The following is a 15,665-nucleotide window of genomic DNA, read 5'->3' as shown; positions in this document are numbered from 1 at the left end:
TGTTTAAACTTCCTATTTCCTTCCATTGTAGCTTTGCATCACAATACAGTCTTTTCAATGTTTACAATACCTGAACAGAAAAGTAGAAACTGTGTATAAGCATTATGTAATACCTTCAGATCAAAGGTATGCAGTCCAACAAACTCAAAGTTTCATCTATTCATCTATAGTATGGCATCAAATAAACTAAATGTATGTTACTAAGAGTACTTAGGTGTGCTGCATTTATCCTAAATTCAATGTTACAGAAGTCTTCTTATCACCCAGATTCAGGTAATTAATATTTTGAAGCTGCTGCTTCTTCTTTATTTTACCTTTCTGAATACTGCATTGGTATGGTCATCTTTTCATGGTTGACTCTTCTTCCTTTTTTCTTTCTTTTTTTTCCCTTCGAGAGTGATCTTGGCAAATTTCCTATTAATCCCATTACAAATTCCAGACATCTGAATGATTTAGACAGCTCCTGCACTGAATTTGGTATGATGCACTGAAATAGGTAGCTTGCTAATTATATGAAATGATGTAAGCTCACTGTTTGCTACACAAACCAAGGACTAACATTTGTATTGTTATGCAGTGTAGAAAATAGGCTTGCAAACTTACAACTTTAAATATAAAAAGTAACTGACTTGAGGAAATTTGTTTAATAAATGAATATTTAGAATGAAAAATTAAAATAAGAATGAAAAATTATGTGCTTATTAAAGCAATCATTTCATTTGGTTTATTATATGATTTAACCGAATAACAAAATAAAATGATATAAGAAACAGTTAAAATATAACGTGACAACATAGATGGAATCATTGGGTTACACTACACAGAATAATAGCAAGTTATTTTAAATATCAGGCTCACTAGCAAATGTTAATGTAAATGCTGTACTTTTTAATGTGCTAAAATAAAGAAGGTGTGCATTTTTACATAAAAAAAAATAGGATGACATCCTATTGATAGGAATGAAAAAATGGAAATGTGCCAGTTTTATTGTTTAATGTATTGTACTGCAGCAGGATTACAGTGCATACTGTACAGTTGGGGCTGTAAATATTTTCCTAGAATAACAGATAGACTCTTTTATAGCAAAAATTACATTAACCCCCACACACACTTTCTTACTTTTTTCTTTATTTTGAAGTTATTGTAAATTTTTTTTTTTTCTATTTACCTAATACTCATATATGTCTTAATGTTATTCATAAGCAGAATAAATATACAGTGTTTATTCTGACTATAACTATAAAAAGAAACTCGGGTCTGTCTAAAACAATTTACAGATATTTGGGTATATAGGATCATGTAAAGATGAAATATGCAACATTGTAAACAAAACAAACACTTAAAACTAGAGTTAACACAATACTATTTTTTATTTTCTGATACTCATAATGAAACATGCTGCTGACAGCAATTAGATACTGTTTTCTTTAAAAACTACTAAACCTTAACAAAAGAAAAAAAATTCCTGGTAATCATTTTCAGTTCCAAAAATTCAGTTCAGTTTTATTTGTACAGTATTATGCTATTAACAATGGACATTGTCACAAAGTAGCATTTCAGATACATAAACATCATAGATATACAATTTTAAATTTAGAAATGTGTCCCTAATAAGCAAGTCAGAGGTGAAGGTGGCAAGCCAAAACCTCTTTGAGACGATTGTCTAAAAGGAACCCATCCTCATCTGAGTGACGTTGGAGTGACACAGAAATGTGTACTGTGAAGTGCTAGAGCCAGATCTATAAATACTTTCTTTCTGTAACTCTGTTTTTATATATATATAGCTAACGTCTATAGCTAACGTCTCAAGAAAAAATTCTTATTTAGTTAACCAAAAATGTGAATTCGTCGAGCAGGGAAGCAGTGGTGTCTCAGGCATTAACTGGATTTCAGGCGGATGCAGTCACACTGTTGTCCGCATCGTCGAGACAGGCACAAGAAAGGTTGTTGTCTTTTGTTGACTGCAGGAGTTGTTTTGACATCGCCTGGCTGCAAGTTAATAAATGTTTCTAGCACAGCTGCACAAATATTGCAAATTCTTGCATCAGTGTTATCTATTGTTTCTACGAACTGTACCCATACTAATACAGAGACTCTGCTCTTCTAATTACATATACATTAGCCTGTGCAGCGCATCTGGTCTCGAAAGTCATACAAACGCCGCCAGATGAAGTTTAGCCACGTCAACTGACCAGAAACAAGTACGAGAGAGAGAGAGAGATAGAGCGAGAGATAGAGCGAGAGAGAGAGAGAGAGAGAGAGAGAGAGAGAGAGAGAGAGCGAGAGATAGAGCGAGAGATAGAGCGAGAGAGAGAGAGAGAGAGAGAGAGAGAGAGCGAGAGAGAGAGAGAGAGAGAGAGAGAGAGAGAGAGAGAGAGAGAGAGAAAGACAGGGAGACCGGGAGACAGAGAGAAACATATAGTACATGATCCCAGATCAGTCCGTCAAGGTGGTAATGATGCAATCTTGCTAGGCGAAGAAAGATAACTTGCAATAAAGAGTCATTTCCCGCACAGAATAATAGAAACATTATGGTTTTGTTTGTTTGTTTATTTAACTGGGTTTATTCTGTTATGTTACTGCACAACACTGCACCACATTTTTTAATGATTACGAGGTCATTTAGTTTGCGCATAAACATTATTGTATTTGATCGTAGCTTTCATTGGACAAAAGTACTAAAAGATAGAGCCCGACATGTTTTGGTACAAGAGTTTTTGTCCCTTTGTCGTTTTATTTTGATTGTTTATTTTGATTGTTTGATATATATATATATATATATATATATATATATATATATATATATATATATATATATATATATATATATATATATGCCATTTTATTGTAAATATGTGTTTTTCATACCGATGAAAAGGATAGTATAACAAAGTAGACAAGGTCAGTAGTGTTTCCCCCATATACTATATATATATATAAGCACGTGCGCGAGTTGTGTGTGTATACATGAAAAAGAGCAGTGAGTAGAGGTGTGTTTGTGTGTGCGTGTGCGTGTGCGTGTGCGTGTGTATATGTATGTATGTATGTATGTATGTATGTATGTATGTATGTATGTATGTATGTATGTATGTATGTATGAATGTATGTGTGTGTATGTATATATATATATATATATATATATATATATATATATATATATATATATATATATATATATATATATAGAGAGAGAGAGAGAGAGAGAGAGAGAGAGAGAGAGAGAGAGAGAGAGAGAGAGAGAGAGTGAGAGAGACATAAGAGTTGGTAAATTTGAGATAAAACGATAAAATACATTTAACATTAGTCTGACCGATCGGATCGAATAAAGAATATTAAATCATAAAATTATAAAATTCACTTCCCGTTTATTTACTTCCTGTATAAGCTTCATTGTGTATTACAAAAAAAAAATATTGGATAAATTAATCTTCATATACTTTTAGTCTGTATTAATGTGGCAAATGTTCTATCTAAGTTCGCATGCAGATCTTTTTAAAGGGTTTTTAGTTGGTTTTCGTTTATGTTCAATACATTTGTATACATGTACCTGATTGCTCAGGTTTAGACTAAACAGCGGAAGCGCTTTCCGATGTCGGAGTGGGATTGACGCTATCCATGGTGCTGAATCACTGACCGATCTCGCACAAAGTCCATTTTAGCATACTCTCGCCCAGAAATCATTTACAGGAAAATATTCAGAAAACAGTTAAAATATAGAAATGTTTAAAATAGTTGCTCTGAGTTAGAATAATAATTCAACTTAAATATGTGCAGACTTCCCCCCGTAGTTTTTAATTTTTAATTTTAATTCTTGGGCGCTATATATAGTGGTAGCACACATATGTGCGGGAAATGTTGTTGGAAGCCGTTTTAGTTGAATTTATTTATTTTATTTATTATGTTGTAATTCAGTCTAAAAATTACATTATTTTTGCGATGGTGCTAACAAACCATAAAACAACAGCATAATAATAATAATAATAATAATAATAATAATAATAATAATAATAATAATAATAATAATAATAGTCTGGTAGCAGATTAGGTAATCAAACTGTCTTTTTTGTTATAAACAGGACATTTAGGTCGAGTTTAAGAATTATTAGTTTACATGAAGTAAACTGTTATAGGGAATCTGTTTCCTCTTAGATGTACCGTAAATAGCTTGTACAAAGTGTTGTACTGTGTCAGCAGCTGCTAAAAATTTAAGTAAGTTACCGTAGCTGATTATAGGGTTTTTTTTTAATTCTCAGCTAGTATAAATGTTTTTATCCTCAGTGTATGCGACAGCTTTAACACTAGGATGTTATCGCTCCACGACTGTCAGTACTGTGAATGTGCTAAGGGGCTGCTGTGAATCCTAACACATTGTTACTTTACTATGGGCTGCGACCGAAGGGAGAAAAAAAAAACCCCTTGTCATAATATATTTAGACACTAGAGGGGGCTTGGATCATGGCCGATCGGTATTATAACACCACGTACCATTAAATCCGTTTCGGTTTTCCATCAGCCACTGCAATTTAAAGCACCATGTAAAATTACATTTAGTTCGTTGTCGTAAGGATTAGTTCTCATTTTACGGTTTATTACATTTCTGCGTGATTGCGATAACTATACTGATCTAGATCTCTTCTTCAATACTTATTCTAGTCATTGGGAAAGCATATGTCTAAATGACTGCTAAAATATTTAAACCCTGGATAACATTATAATATTATACCTGATTTTATCTGTACATAATCAGTCACTTTTTTGGTGTTAAATCTGAAACAGTTCCAAAGAAAATGAGGAACAAAAAACCCGCACAGTGGGCCTACAGACAAACACAAGAGTCCCAAGTGAACCATCTTGGCCTCCATATTCATCATCATAACTACCGTTTAGTGTAAAATTAACAACGACTTAACGATTGCAGCAAATAAACATGGGCATGTATAATCTTGTAGACATTGTTGAGTGCAAGACAAGTCTACAAGTGATGGACAAGTGTATGTGTGTATGAGAGTGTGTGAAAGAGAGAGAGAGAGAGAGAGAGAGAGAGAGAGAGAGCACATGTAAACGTTTAAATGCAAATAAAAACAAGGTGTTTTTTATTATTGTATATTTACACATGGAAGATTGTTCAAATTGAACTATAAGCCTCTTTATAATTTCTCTACTTTTGCCTTTAGCTCTCTGTCTTGCGGTTTTTGTCGCTCAGTTTCTCTTTCTGGGAGTGTTGTTTTTATTTTCAGCCTATACCTTTCTTATCTATCTGTCTCCGTGTCATTCATTCCGGATTGTTTTTAAATATATAACAACCAGTGCTCACTTATATTTTTTCCTCAGACCCATAATCCCTTTGATTATATCTAATACCTGCCAAAACCCAGATGGCATGCCCACACATCGCTCCCTGTGATAATGCCATAGTGGAATCTACCTATTAATATTAATTTTCAGTCTCCGCAAATGTCTGAACTGCTAAGGATTGAAGTTTCTTCAAAAAGCCATGGCATGACTTACTGGGGATTTTTAAAGATAATTTCCATCCCACTTCGTTTTCCCCACATTTGAAGAGAGAATCACATCCACTATTTTGGCTTAAGATTGTTAAAAGGTTTCCATTTTCTGCCCACAGTCTGAGACGAGCACTATATAGACTTTCACGTTTTCGTGATTTTCACGTCTCCCGTTTAACTCCCAGGATATTTGTAGGCCTTTATCTTAATACATATTCCGCTTAATTCTCAAGCGATTAAGAACAGAACTATTAAGGTATTTGTCACGGGTTTACAAGCTGCTAAAGGTAGGCCTAATCACCGTCTTCAGCACACGAAATAAAGATTGTGCCGTGTTCTGGAAAACCATCAAAGCCTCGTTGCTTGAAATGTGTCACTGGATCTGGTTAAATTCTCAGTCTGTCTTTAAATCTACTCCTGTGTTCAAGACCGAGTATAAACACACTGATACACCAGTGTATCGACGGAGTGCGTTTATCTATGCACGACATCTCTGATGTGAAAATGGCATCAGTTTGCATAAACTAATCATTCAGTCAGAGGAATTAAATGTACCTGTGCAGAGTGATTTTTAGCCACACCATATAAGAGGGATGAGTATATTTTGTCACAATGAACTCTAAATGGAGTTATTTAATTTATTTACTCACTCACTCACTCACTCACTCACTCACTCACTCACTCACTCAATCGATCAATCGATCAATCAATAAATCTTATATCATTGCTCAGTACCTATGTTTTTTACACACGAATCTACCTAAAGAGAAACGTAAACTTATTTAATCACTAAGCATTTTATAAACAGAGAAAAAACGATAGCATCACAATAATAATTATTATTACCGGTAGAAGTTGTAGCTTTCATAATAATAATAATAATAATAATAATAATAATAATAATAATAATAATAACAACAATGATAATAATAATAATAATAATAATAATAATAATAATAATAATAATATTTTTTATTATTGTTATAACTATGTGAAAAATCATAAGCTTATTTTAATTCTTACTATAGACTACAACCTCATTTTTCGTATGATACCAATTTTTTTATATATTAAAAAAGTATCTCATCATATATCTGCTAATAAATGCAGGCTATCATATCACATACCTCATTAGGCTCCTCCCCTCGTTAAAGTTAGGTTAGTTAATTTGATAGCAGGATGAGCTGGGCCGACTTTTATGCCTAATTTACAATCAGTAACAGCACATTTGATTGCTGATACACATCTGTGGAGTGTGATCAAACTTACGAATTGGATGATCATGCATTTATTGATAATATAGCGAGTTGGTTCAGGATGTGTCGCCATTTCTGACGACAAATCTTGCTCCGTTTTATAAACGTGAAAACTTGGTTTCTGGTGCATATTTATCTATTTATTTTTTCGGTATTTTTTTTAACTGCGTAGTGAAATTGTGAAGGCCTGAGATATGGTGCACATTCGGTTATGGTTTAATATAATATTTTCGTCTATACACAATTCATATTAACTTTGTGCATTTACCTATCTGTTTCATTTCCATCAGACAGACACATGTAGGTCATGCTTAAACATAACACTCCTGTGGGTTACACCGCGGAACTATAAACGGTACCTATTTCAGTGAAATGTAATTTGCTGATGCATATAAAATATGCATATAAAAAGAACGGAAACATGATCAGATTGCGTAGAAGGTATGCAACTTGACCTGTTTGTGCTGTAATGTTTTTTATTTGAATATTCATTGCTTATTGCCTACTATATTACCTAATGATGGAGAATACACTGAAAGGTAAATCGGAGAATGCTTTTAGGCTGAACTTATCATTGAAGTGGGTAGTTGGAGTAAATCGGGCTGTAGTAGTTCTGCTGCTCAGGGCCCGGTAAATTGAGCTTTAAGTGTTTATTTATAAGCGTCGGTCATTCATCTTATTCATCTTTCTCTCTCTCTCTCTTAAACACACACACACACACACGCACGCACGCACGCACGCACGCACACACACACACACACACACACACACTATTAAAGTCTATAATGAGAGCGACAGCTCTGAAGCGCGTCTGTCCGCGCGAGACTGATATTCCAGTATATTTACCGTCGGCTGGCTGATGTGTGATGGGATCAGTCGCACTGTCGTTTACATATTGAGATTCTTCTTTCCCGTGCGGGATTTCTCTGCCCGTACCCCCTCCAAACCCCCCGCAGGAGGTGTAGCGCTTGATTTGCTTTGATCAGTGCTCGCTGCATATATGAGTTGTGGGCTCGCTTGAGAAGGAAGTAGAATATAAACACGACGTTTTTAACTACTGCTGTCTGCGTTTGCAAGGCGATCCGAGGCGCACAATCTCATATGACATGAACGTAAAAACGCATGAAAACATACCGAAGTTTCAACGCTCTAAAACTATTTCTCTGGTCCCTCTTGCGCAACGCGATATCCAATATTGGCTGTTGGGAAAAAAAAAAAGAAAGAAACATTTATTCAGTTCAAGCAGTATATTATTATTATATTAATCAATGAAATATACATTCCGGAGTTCCCGCGCGACTTTTCTTTATTGCCTGCTTAATCTGATTCATTAAGATCATCTCTGCAAAGTGCTGAATGTCCCGAAAGACTATTTTTCTTAATACGCACCGCAAATCGCAAGGTTTATTGCACTCTATAATATTCTATATAGACTTATCTACTGACTATGGGTCAGACAGTTTTAATTACGCAAAGAATTGCGCACCAGTCGGACCCCCAAACGCTTACAGGAAACAAAGTCTTCTAATGTGGTCGCTGCCGACAGACCATCACACCACTCAATCACAAGCGCGTAGCAGCTGCGAGTAGGCAGAATCTTTAAGGTAACATTACACGGACGTGTCTTGGTCTTTCCTTCTCGCGTTTGCACGACAGGTTTTATAATCAGCGACAAATAGCGATACTGTCATCATTGCATACAGTCTATTGGGAAAATGTATTACATGTCATCATTTTTTTTTTGAACGCATTAACAAAGTTATCACTTGGTAACCTGTGTTATCTTGCGTGACAATGCTCTTATCCAAAACCCTTGACACTTTCGGATGGGACACTTGACACTTATTGCTGCAGTAGATAACGCAAAGCTACCGCGCGCGCCACGACGATCGATATTCGTCCAAAAACGGAAGAACCACACATAACCTGGAAAGCATTTTTTTTTTCACTCACTCGCTCACTGTCCACACATTATCTCGGAGATTCCCCTTTTCCAGCGCAGGTCGTTTCTCAGGCTTTTTTTTTCTTTCTTTCTGAAAATCACCTATTTATTTCTCTCCCTTTCCTGCAGACTGTCCGTGATTCTCGGTGTCGCGCGCTCGCGTTTAGTCTACTCATACTTGATCGAGTTCGGCACAGATGCGTGCGCGTGTCTCTCTCTCTCTCTCTCTCTCTCTCTCTCTCTCTCTCTCTCTCTCTCTCTCTCTCTCTCTCTCTCTCTCTCTCTCCTCCCACCTCGTATGGAAAAGCCTTTTTAGTCATCGCCTTTGTTAGACGCTCTTTACGTATCATTATTTAGAAAGCTCTGGCGCTGTTTTCAGCATCTTATAACCAAAATCCGCGCGGAGTTGAAAAGCTTACACGAACACCCCCCCTACCCCAATACACCCCCCACCCCCATCCCACCCCACTCCACCTCTTCCTCCGTCTCCTCCAGTGCCGTCTTGACCCGAACACATCTGAAACTTATTACTGAGGCCCCCCTTTTTAGTGGGCTGCTCCCGTGATATATTCGTCACCGTGTTGTGTGTGTTTAAAACTTTTGCTTGTGTAGTATTTGTAGTATGCCCCACCTACACCGTTCGCAAAAAAACAAAAAACAAAAAAAAACAAACAAAACAACACTCAAATTGGTTCGACTTTAGCAAGTTGACGCTTTATTTACCAGGCAATATTTACTCAATTTTTCATAGGATCCTGGAGCGCATGTCTGGGTCATAACACGCCCCATAACCTGTCTGTCCTGTTGGCACTTACTGTTTTGCTTTGGTGTACTCTAAGCCCTCTAGATTTCTTTCCTTTTTGATCGAAGTACAGTCTGGTGTGCGCTTCATCCAGAGCAGGATGAATCTCCGTGTGTTACAGCCGCATCGTACCTACTCAGTAGCGCCGAACGGTGTCCACTGAAGCCGCTTATATTAAAGGTTTCTCTTTCCCCTCCCATTGCAGATCGCATGTCCAGCCCCCCATGTCCATTGGCTTTTCGTGGTCTGTGTGCCCACGTCCACCCCCTACACACACACACACACACACACACACACACACACACACACACACACACACACACACACACACACACACACACGACGTGTGTGTGCACGCTGCTTTCATTAAACACCCCCCCCCCCCCCCCCTCTCTCTCTCTTTCACTCGCTCTCTCTCTCTCGCCTCTTGTCCGGCCCCCTGATCTCTCTGTCCATTGGCTTCTCCGGGTCTATTTTTCATGTCCAGCCCCTAATGAGTGTCCATTGGTTTTGTTATTTCCACTCCCTCCTCCCACTCCCCGGTTTTGCCCTGCCCATGTTTTGTATGTCTGTGTCCATCCATCTCCTGACGTTCAAGTTCGCAGGGACGTCACGTCCGCACTTGAACTTGCAGCTCAGGGGGGCTTTTGCCATTTTTTTCATCTCTCTCTCCCTCTCTCTCTTTCTCTCTCTCTTTAAAAAAAAAAAAGCCATGACGGCTATCCCACAATCCATCTTCCTCGCGCCATCTTTGTATTATTTCTAATTTATTTTGGATGTCAAAGGCATTGATGAAGATATTTTCTCTGGAGTCTCCCTGCTAACCCGGCTCTCCCGATGTGAACCGAGCTGAAAGCCGCCGCCAACCACCATGTCTCGCCGCAAGCAAGGCAAACCCCAGCACTTAAGCAAACGGGATTTTTCGCGTAAGTATTCTCTGTGCCGTGCACTTCTTGTGCCCCTTCATCTTTTCTTGGTCCGGTGTTGTAATGTTCCGTAAAGAAGCGGAGAAAAAAAGCAGCCCGTAACGGAGCGCGTGCCACTTGCGAAGGCACACCGGACGGCGGACAGCGCAGATCGCGGTCAAGTGGACTTCAGTGAGGAACGCAGCGAGCCTTTCCATTCAGCACACGACCTTTACGCGTAGCTTTTCTGCACCCAAGTCAGACATAAAATACCGCGTTTTGACATTTGAAAAGTTTTTTTTTTCTTATTTAAACATTGCGCTAATTTTTTTGCACGCACGTGCCCCGGTCTCTCCGGCCACCTAAGAGGCGTTAAGGTATCGGACTGTATGGTAGGTACGCATGCTTCGGTTTGAATGTTGCGACTCTAAGGCAGTCTGAGAGTGGCTGCTGGCACAATTTCCCCTCCTCGTGCGCTGGAAGATTTAAAAAAAAAAAAAAAAAAAAAAAAAAAAGTGGAAGTGCATTTTGATTGGGAAAAAAAAAAAAATCTTGTGTTTACAAGAGCCGCGTGCGCCGTAAGAAGCAGCGCTGAAAGCCGGGAGGAGACACGAACGCTCGCTGATCTGTAGTGCAACTTACGGGTATATCAGGCACGATGACACCAATCTAACCTATAATCAGGGGTCTGCTTATCGAAACGTGAAGCATGGCAAGTATTGATCTAAAAGTAGAGATTATGTGCGTTAACTCGAGCGAATATTGAGCAACAGGAACACCGCTAATAGCGCCACATAGTCATTTCTCCCTGTTTCATTCAATCGCTTTTCTATAGAAGTCGTGCACATGGTGAACTATAGTTCTGGTGCACTTCCATAAGTTACACATTGGTTTACCTGGTGACCTAAAGCTAGCGCGACACTGTACAGTATTCTCAAACAAGGAATTTTCAAACTCTGTAAACTTGAAGGGAAAACGCTGATATGCTTTGGAAGCTCGTTATTTTAATAATCAAATAGATCATTACTGATAAATACTCCGTCGCGCGAAGTGTGCTCCATTTCATATTGTATAATAGAGCCATAAACATAATCCGGACGGACTGTTGGGTTTGTGTAAAAAAATGCCAGGACTATCCCTGGATATGAGTTTTTCAGAGGGCACTGAGCTTTAGAAGTGTCCTTAAAAGATAAACACGCTTGATACAAATCCGCGTTGTTGTAACATCGTAACGTATCGTGTAACATTATTGAGTTTACACACACACGCACACGCGCTCGCGCGCGCTCGCAGATATACACATAGGCGCGCGCTGGCTTTCAGCGGCGTCCCGTAGCTGCTCCGTAGAGTCTCAGTGATCGGTGTGCATGTATGTAAGTGTGACACCCGTCGCTAGGAGGCACACTACGATCACAAACTGGAAATGAACTTGAACCTGAGCAATTTTACCGCCACCTCTATCTACATATTTAACAACAGGATAGAGGTAGAGGTATTACAGACACTTCTAAACACGTTACAAAAAAAAAAAAACACAGATCCGTGTGCTTTGGTTTGTTTCTCAAACCGCGCTTAATAAAAAAAGTATAGACAAACTGAATCCTGCATACCCATACTATGCTTTCAATTAACTAACAATCCTAATCCGGTTAGACTGACTTTCAGCGTTTTGGTTAACTCGTTGTCCTTTTTGAATGGTATGAAGCGTATTCAGTGATCAGTGATCGTCTATAACTTCTTAAAAGGACCATTAAGTTAAGAAACACCTCAATCAATCATAGCGCAATCAGTAAAAAAATATAAAAAAATCAAAATAAATTTTATATATATATATATATATATATATATATATATATATATATATATATATATATATATATATATATATATATATATATATATATATATATCCTGACCCTTTTTTACTGGGGAATTAATAGCACTTAAAGCTAAATTGCGTAACGGTCCTCAGACAATTATAATCCATATCCGGTATACACTCTGGTCACTTTAATCGTTTTTAAACTGCTCTTAAAGTCATTCACATGTGTTGAGAGTGGTTTAGGTTATTCACTCAATGGAACGTCTTTTTTTTTTATAGAAAGGGAGAAAAAAATATCCATATTTATTACAGAATTAAATATTGAATAGCATTAACGTATTTATGTAACGTTTCTAATTATTTCTCGCACACGTTTCCTACAAGAGCACGATTGACTGACTTTTGGAGATGATTTGTACAGTTTATAAGGCTGCAAGAAAAACGAAAATAACTTCAGGCAAAAGAGAAATAAACATTTAAACACACACAAAATATATAAAATATATGTGTGTGTGTGTGTGTGTGTGTATATATATATATATATATATATATATATATATATATATATATATATATATATATATATATATATATATATATATATATATGTGTGTGTGTGTGTGTGTGTGTGTGTGTGTGTGTGTGTGTGTGTGTGTGTGTGTATTAATGTCGATTTGTTGTGTAATTTTCGTCCAACAAAAGCTGCTTATGTTCAAGGTAGTTAACCCAGGAAGCCAAAGCTCGGAGTTTTGTTGAATAAGATCTAAAGCAGCAGTCTGTGGCCACATCGCGTCTATTCTGCGCTTTATCTTTGGCAGATTGGGGTGAAGGTTGCGCTCACTGCACATTGTACCCTTCTGTGTGCACTTAAAGGTGAAGGTGAAATTATTTCGCGAGATCTGGACACTTGAAAATCATTAAAAAAATATCTCGCTCCATTTGTATTTCCTGAACAAATAACGGTAATGAAAACAATATTTAATATTTGTTTGAAGGTGGCTTGGAATTTAATTAAAGTATGATAGCTTGGTAAGTGGTCAAGATGTCTCCATAACCTCGATGAAATAATATCTGGGTGAGAAATATATTTTTCTGTCCAAGATATTACATTACTTCATCTACATTCGCTTTTTAGCTTTCTGGAACAAAAGAAAATACTCTTTCAATGTAAGTTTTCCAAATTGTGAAACACCAAATAGAATCTAATGTGCCTAGATTTTTATTACACTGTGAACAACAATATTTGTAATAATAATTATAATAATAATTAACTTTGCAGAGGGCAGGTTGTGCCATTTGTTCTGGAAATAAAATGTAACAATACCTTTGCTATAAAATTGTTATGATTATTCAGTCCATATACTGTGTATCAGAACACCACTAATCACTCATTTTCTGTCTGTTCTCTCTTATGTGTTGTGTTTTGACGCTGCGGTCTTCCACAAGCAGCCGAGCCCCTGTCGACCGTGGTCTCAGAGGAAAGGCAGGAACAGCACGGGCTGGTGCAGGTCTCTTCAGAGGGGGACCAGGACCTGCTTACCTGCGGCCAGTGTCAGATGAACTTCCCTTTGGGGGATATCCTAATTTTTATTGAGCACAAAAGGAAGCAATGCAATGGCACCATGTGCATGGACAAGACAGTGGATAAGCCCCCTTCACCCTCGCATGGCGAACTGAGGAGAACATCCAAACCCGTGGAGGTGGGCATCCAGGTCACGCCAGAGGACGACGATTGCTTGTCAACGTCTTCTCGAGGAATCTGTCCCAAACAGGAAAACATAACAGGTAGCTATCTCCCGAAAGACATGTTTGTAATGGGGATATTGATTATATGTGCTTGGGATGCATGCTGTAAGTGTACATGTTTGTACATAGTTATGTATGTAGGTATCTGAGATACACTTGTAGATATGGAGCCACATATAGCACACACATATTCTCCCTGTGGAGTTCCTGTCCACAACTATGACGACACCTTTAAGTGTATGGAGGATTGAGACGAAGGGATGTGGGGTTCCATATCATAATATTGACTGATTTGCTATAAAGATGAAGCACAAATTTTTGGGGGGATTTATTATCCAGAGATCATTGCAGTTTAGAGTCAGCAGGAAGCGGGTGTCTGAATTCTGACTGGGTAGGATTAAAAAAAAAAAATTAAGCTCAGTCTTAGCGCATACATCACATGTCAAAACCGTTGGCTGTACGCTTGTTTTGGCGAATGAGTGTGTCTAGTTCTACCTCCTGTCCATTCAGATGTCTGTCTTTCTAAGCAGTTAAGCAGTTAAACCTGCTCAGGTATTACCCCATGATGCATTATGGTTTCTCAGCTGTGTCTTTTTTCACAGTAATTAAATCCCACCCCAACATTAAGTTACCATTTTGTGATCAGAAAGTGAAGCAATAAGGGTGTGTCAGGAGGCGGGTTCATCACAGTCAAGAGAATAAGGAAATGAGAGAGAGTGCAAGATAAAAAAGTGTAGTTGGGACACTTGAGGGCTGGTTGGTGAAGACACTGGTCCTTCAGGAGAGCCTGTCCCCCTCAGTGTGTGTCCACAGGCACGTGGGAAACCCTGTTCTGTGTAGCTTTTACTCTCTCATGTGGTTTACTCAAATGCATCTTGAGTTCATTGTATTTTTTTAAAACAGCCACATCATATCCATATAAGTGTAACCCTGTGCATTTCTGACTAAAAATCAAAGACCACTGGAAGGCCAGGCGGTTATTTTTGTATGTTAGAGGACACTCAAGTAGCACTGCTAGTTATATCTTTTTATTTAATTTAAAACATGTTTCATTGAATATCTGCTTGCAATAAATAAGGAACTGTGAAACTTTAAATATTTTATTTAAAGCAGTTTATTACTTTGATGGTAAACAACCTTATAAAAAAGTGTTTGGAATCCAGATTGTTAAAATGCGGCCCAAGGTATTCCTATGGCTCTTGTAAATAACATTAGTGAATGTCATTCCAGTGATCTGTTTAACATTAGAAATAAGGTGTGTGTATGCGCACGGATCAGCTTGAACTGATTTAGACGGAGCGCTTGCAGAGAGCAGAAAAAAGTGTGAGTGAGTCTCTCCAGCCTGTTTTTCTGCCCTGGTCTTACATCGGGCCATTCCCTGGTCTGCTTCAAAGATCAGATTCTAGGAAATGCCTCGGCCGCTCAGTCCCATCTCCAGTGATTTGGGCCTGTCACTACAGGCCTTTTATCATCTCCATAATTCAGCTGTACAGCTGTTTCTGTTTCCACTACTCACTTACATTTTTAGTGAAACTCATCGAACACTGTGGTTAGCTGTGGTTCTCGAAGCCTGCACATACATTAGATTGATGTAGGTTTTTAATATATAATTGTGGTAAGCAGGGTCAGCGATGTGTAGTTAACCCCTTTGTTTAAAAAAATAAAAAACGTTGATGGCATTTCTGTGC

The 15,665-nt window shown here is 37.9% G+C and overlaps 1 protein-coding gene and 1 long non-coding RNA gene across 5 annotated transcripts in view; one reads left to right on the top strand and one right to left on the bottom strand.

Annotated features, from left to right (window-relative positions):
- Positions 1 to 3,125: 3,125 nt before the first annotated feature.
- Positions 3,126 to 9,129, bottom strand: LOC310725102. The gene is made up of 2 exons (XR_014533250.1): positions 8,996 to 9,129; positions 3,126 to 8,951 (listed from the first exon to the last, which is right to left on the bottom strand). It is a non-coding gene; the product is annotated as an uncharacterized lncRNA (long non-coding RNA).
- A 751-nt stretch (positions 9,130 to 9,880) lies between these two features.
- Positions 9,881 to 15,665, top strand: part of bcl11aa (BCL11 transcription factor A a) — a 45,757-nt gene continuing 39,972 nt past the window's right edge. Inside the window, exons 1-2 of one of the 4 annotated variants that reach the window (XM_083539722.1) lie at positions 9,881 to 10,430; positions 13,678 to 14,016. In XM_083539722.1, coding sequence (XP_083395848.1) covers positions 10,376 to 10,430; positions 13,678 to 14,016 — 394 coding nt within the window. In that variant the 5' untranslated portion in view covers positions 9,881 to 10,375. The other 3 variants (XM_083539723.1, XM_083539725.1, XM_083539724.1) reach the window with 3 other exon arrangements.

This window comes from Silurus aristotelis (assembly GCF_946808225.1).
Source record: "Silurus aristotelis genome assembly, chromosome: 4".
NCBI classification, from domain to species: Eukaryota; Metazoa; Chordata; class Actinopteri; order Siluriformes; family Siluridae; genus Silurus; species Silurus aristotelis.
This window is presented reverse-complemented; position numbering and strand designations above follow the sequence as displayed.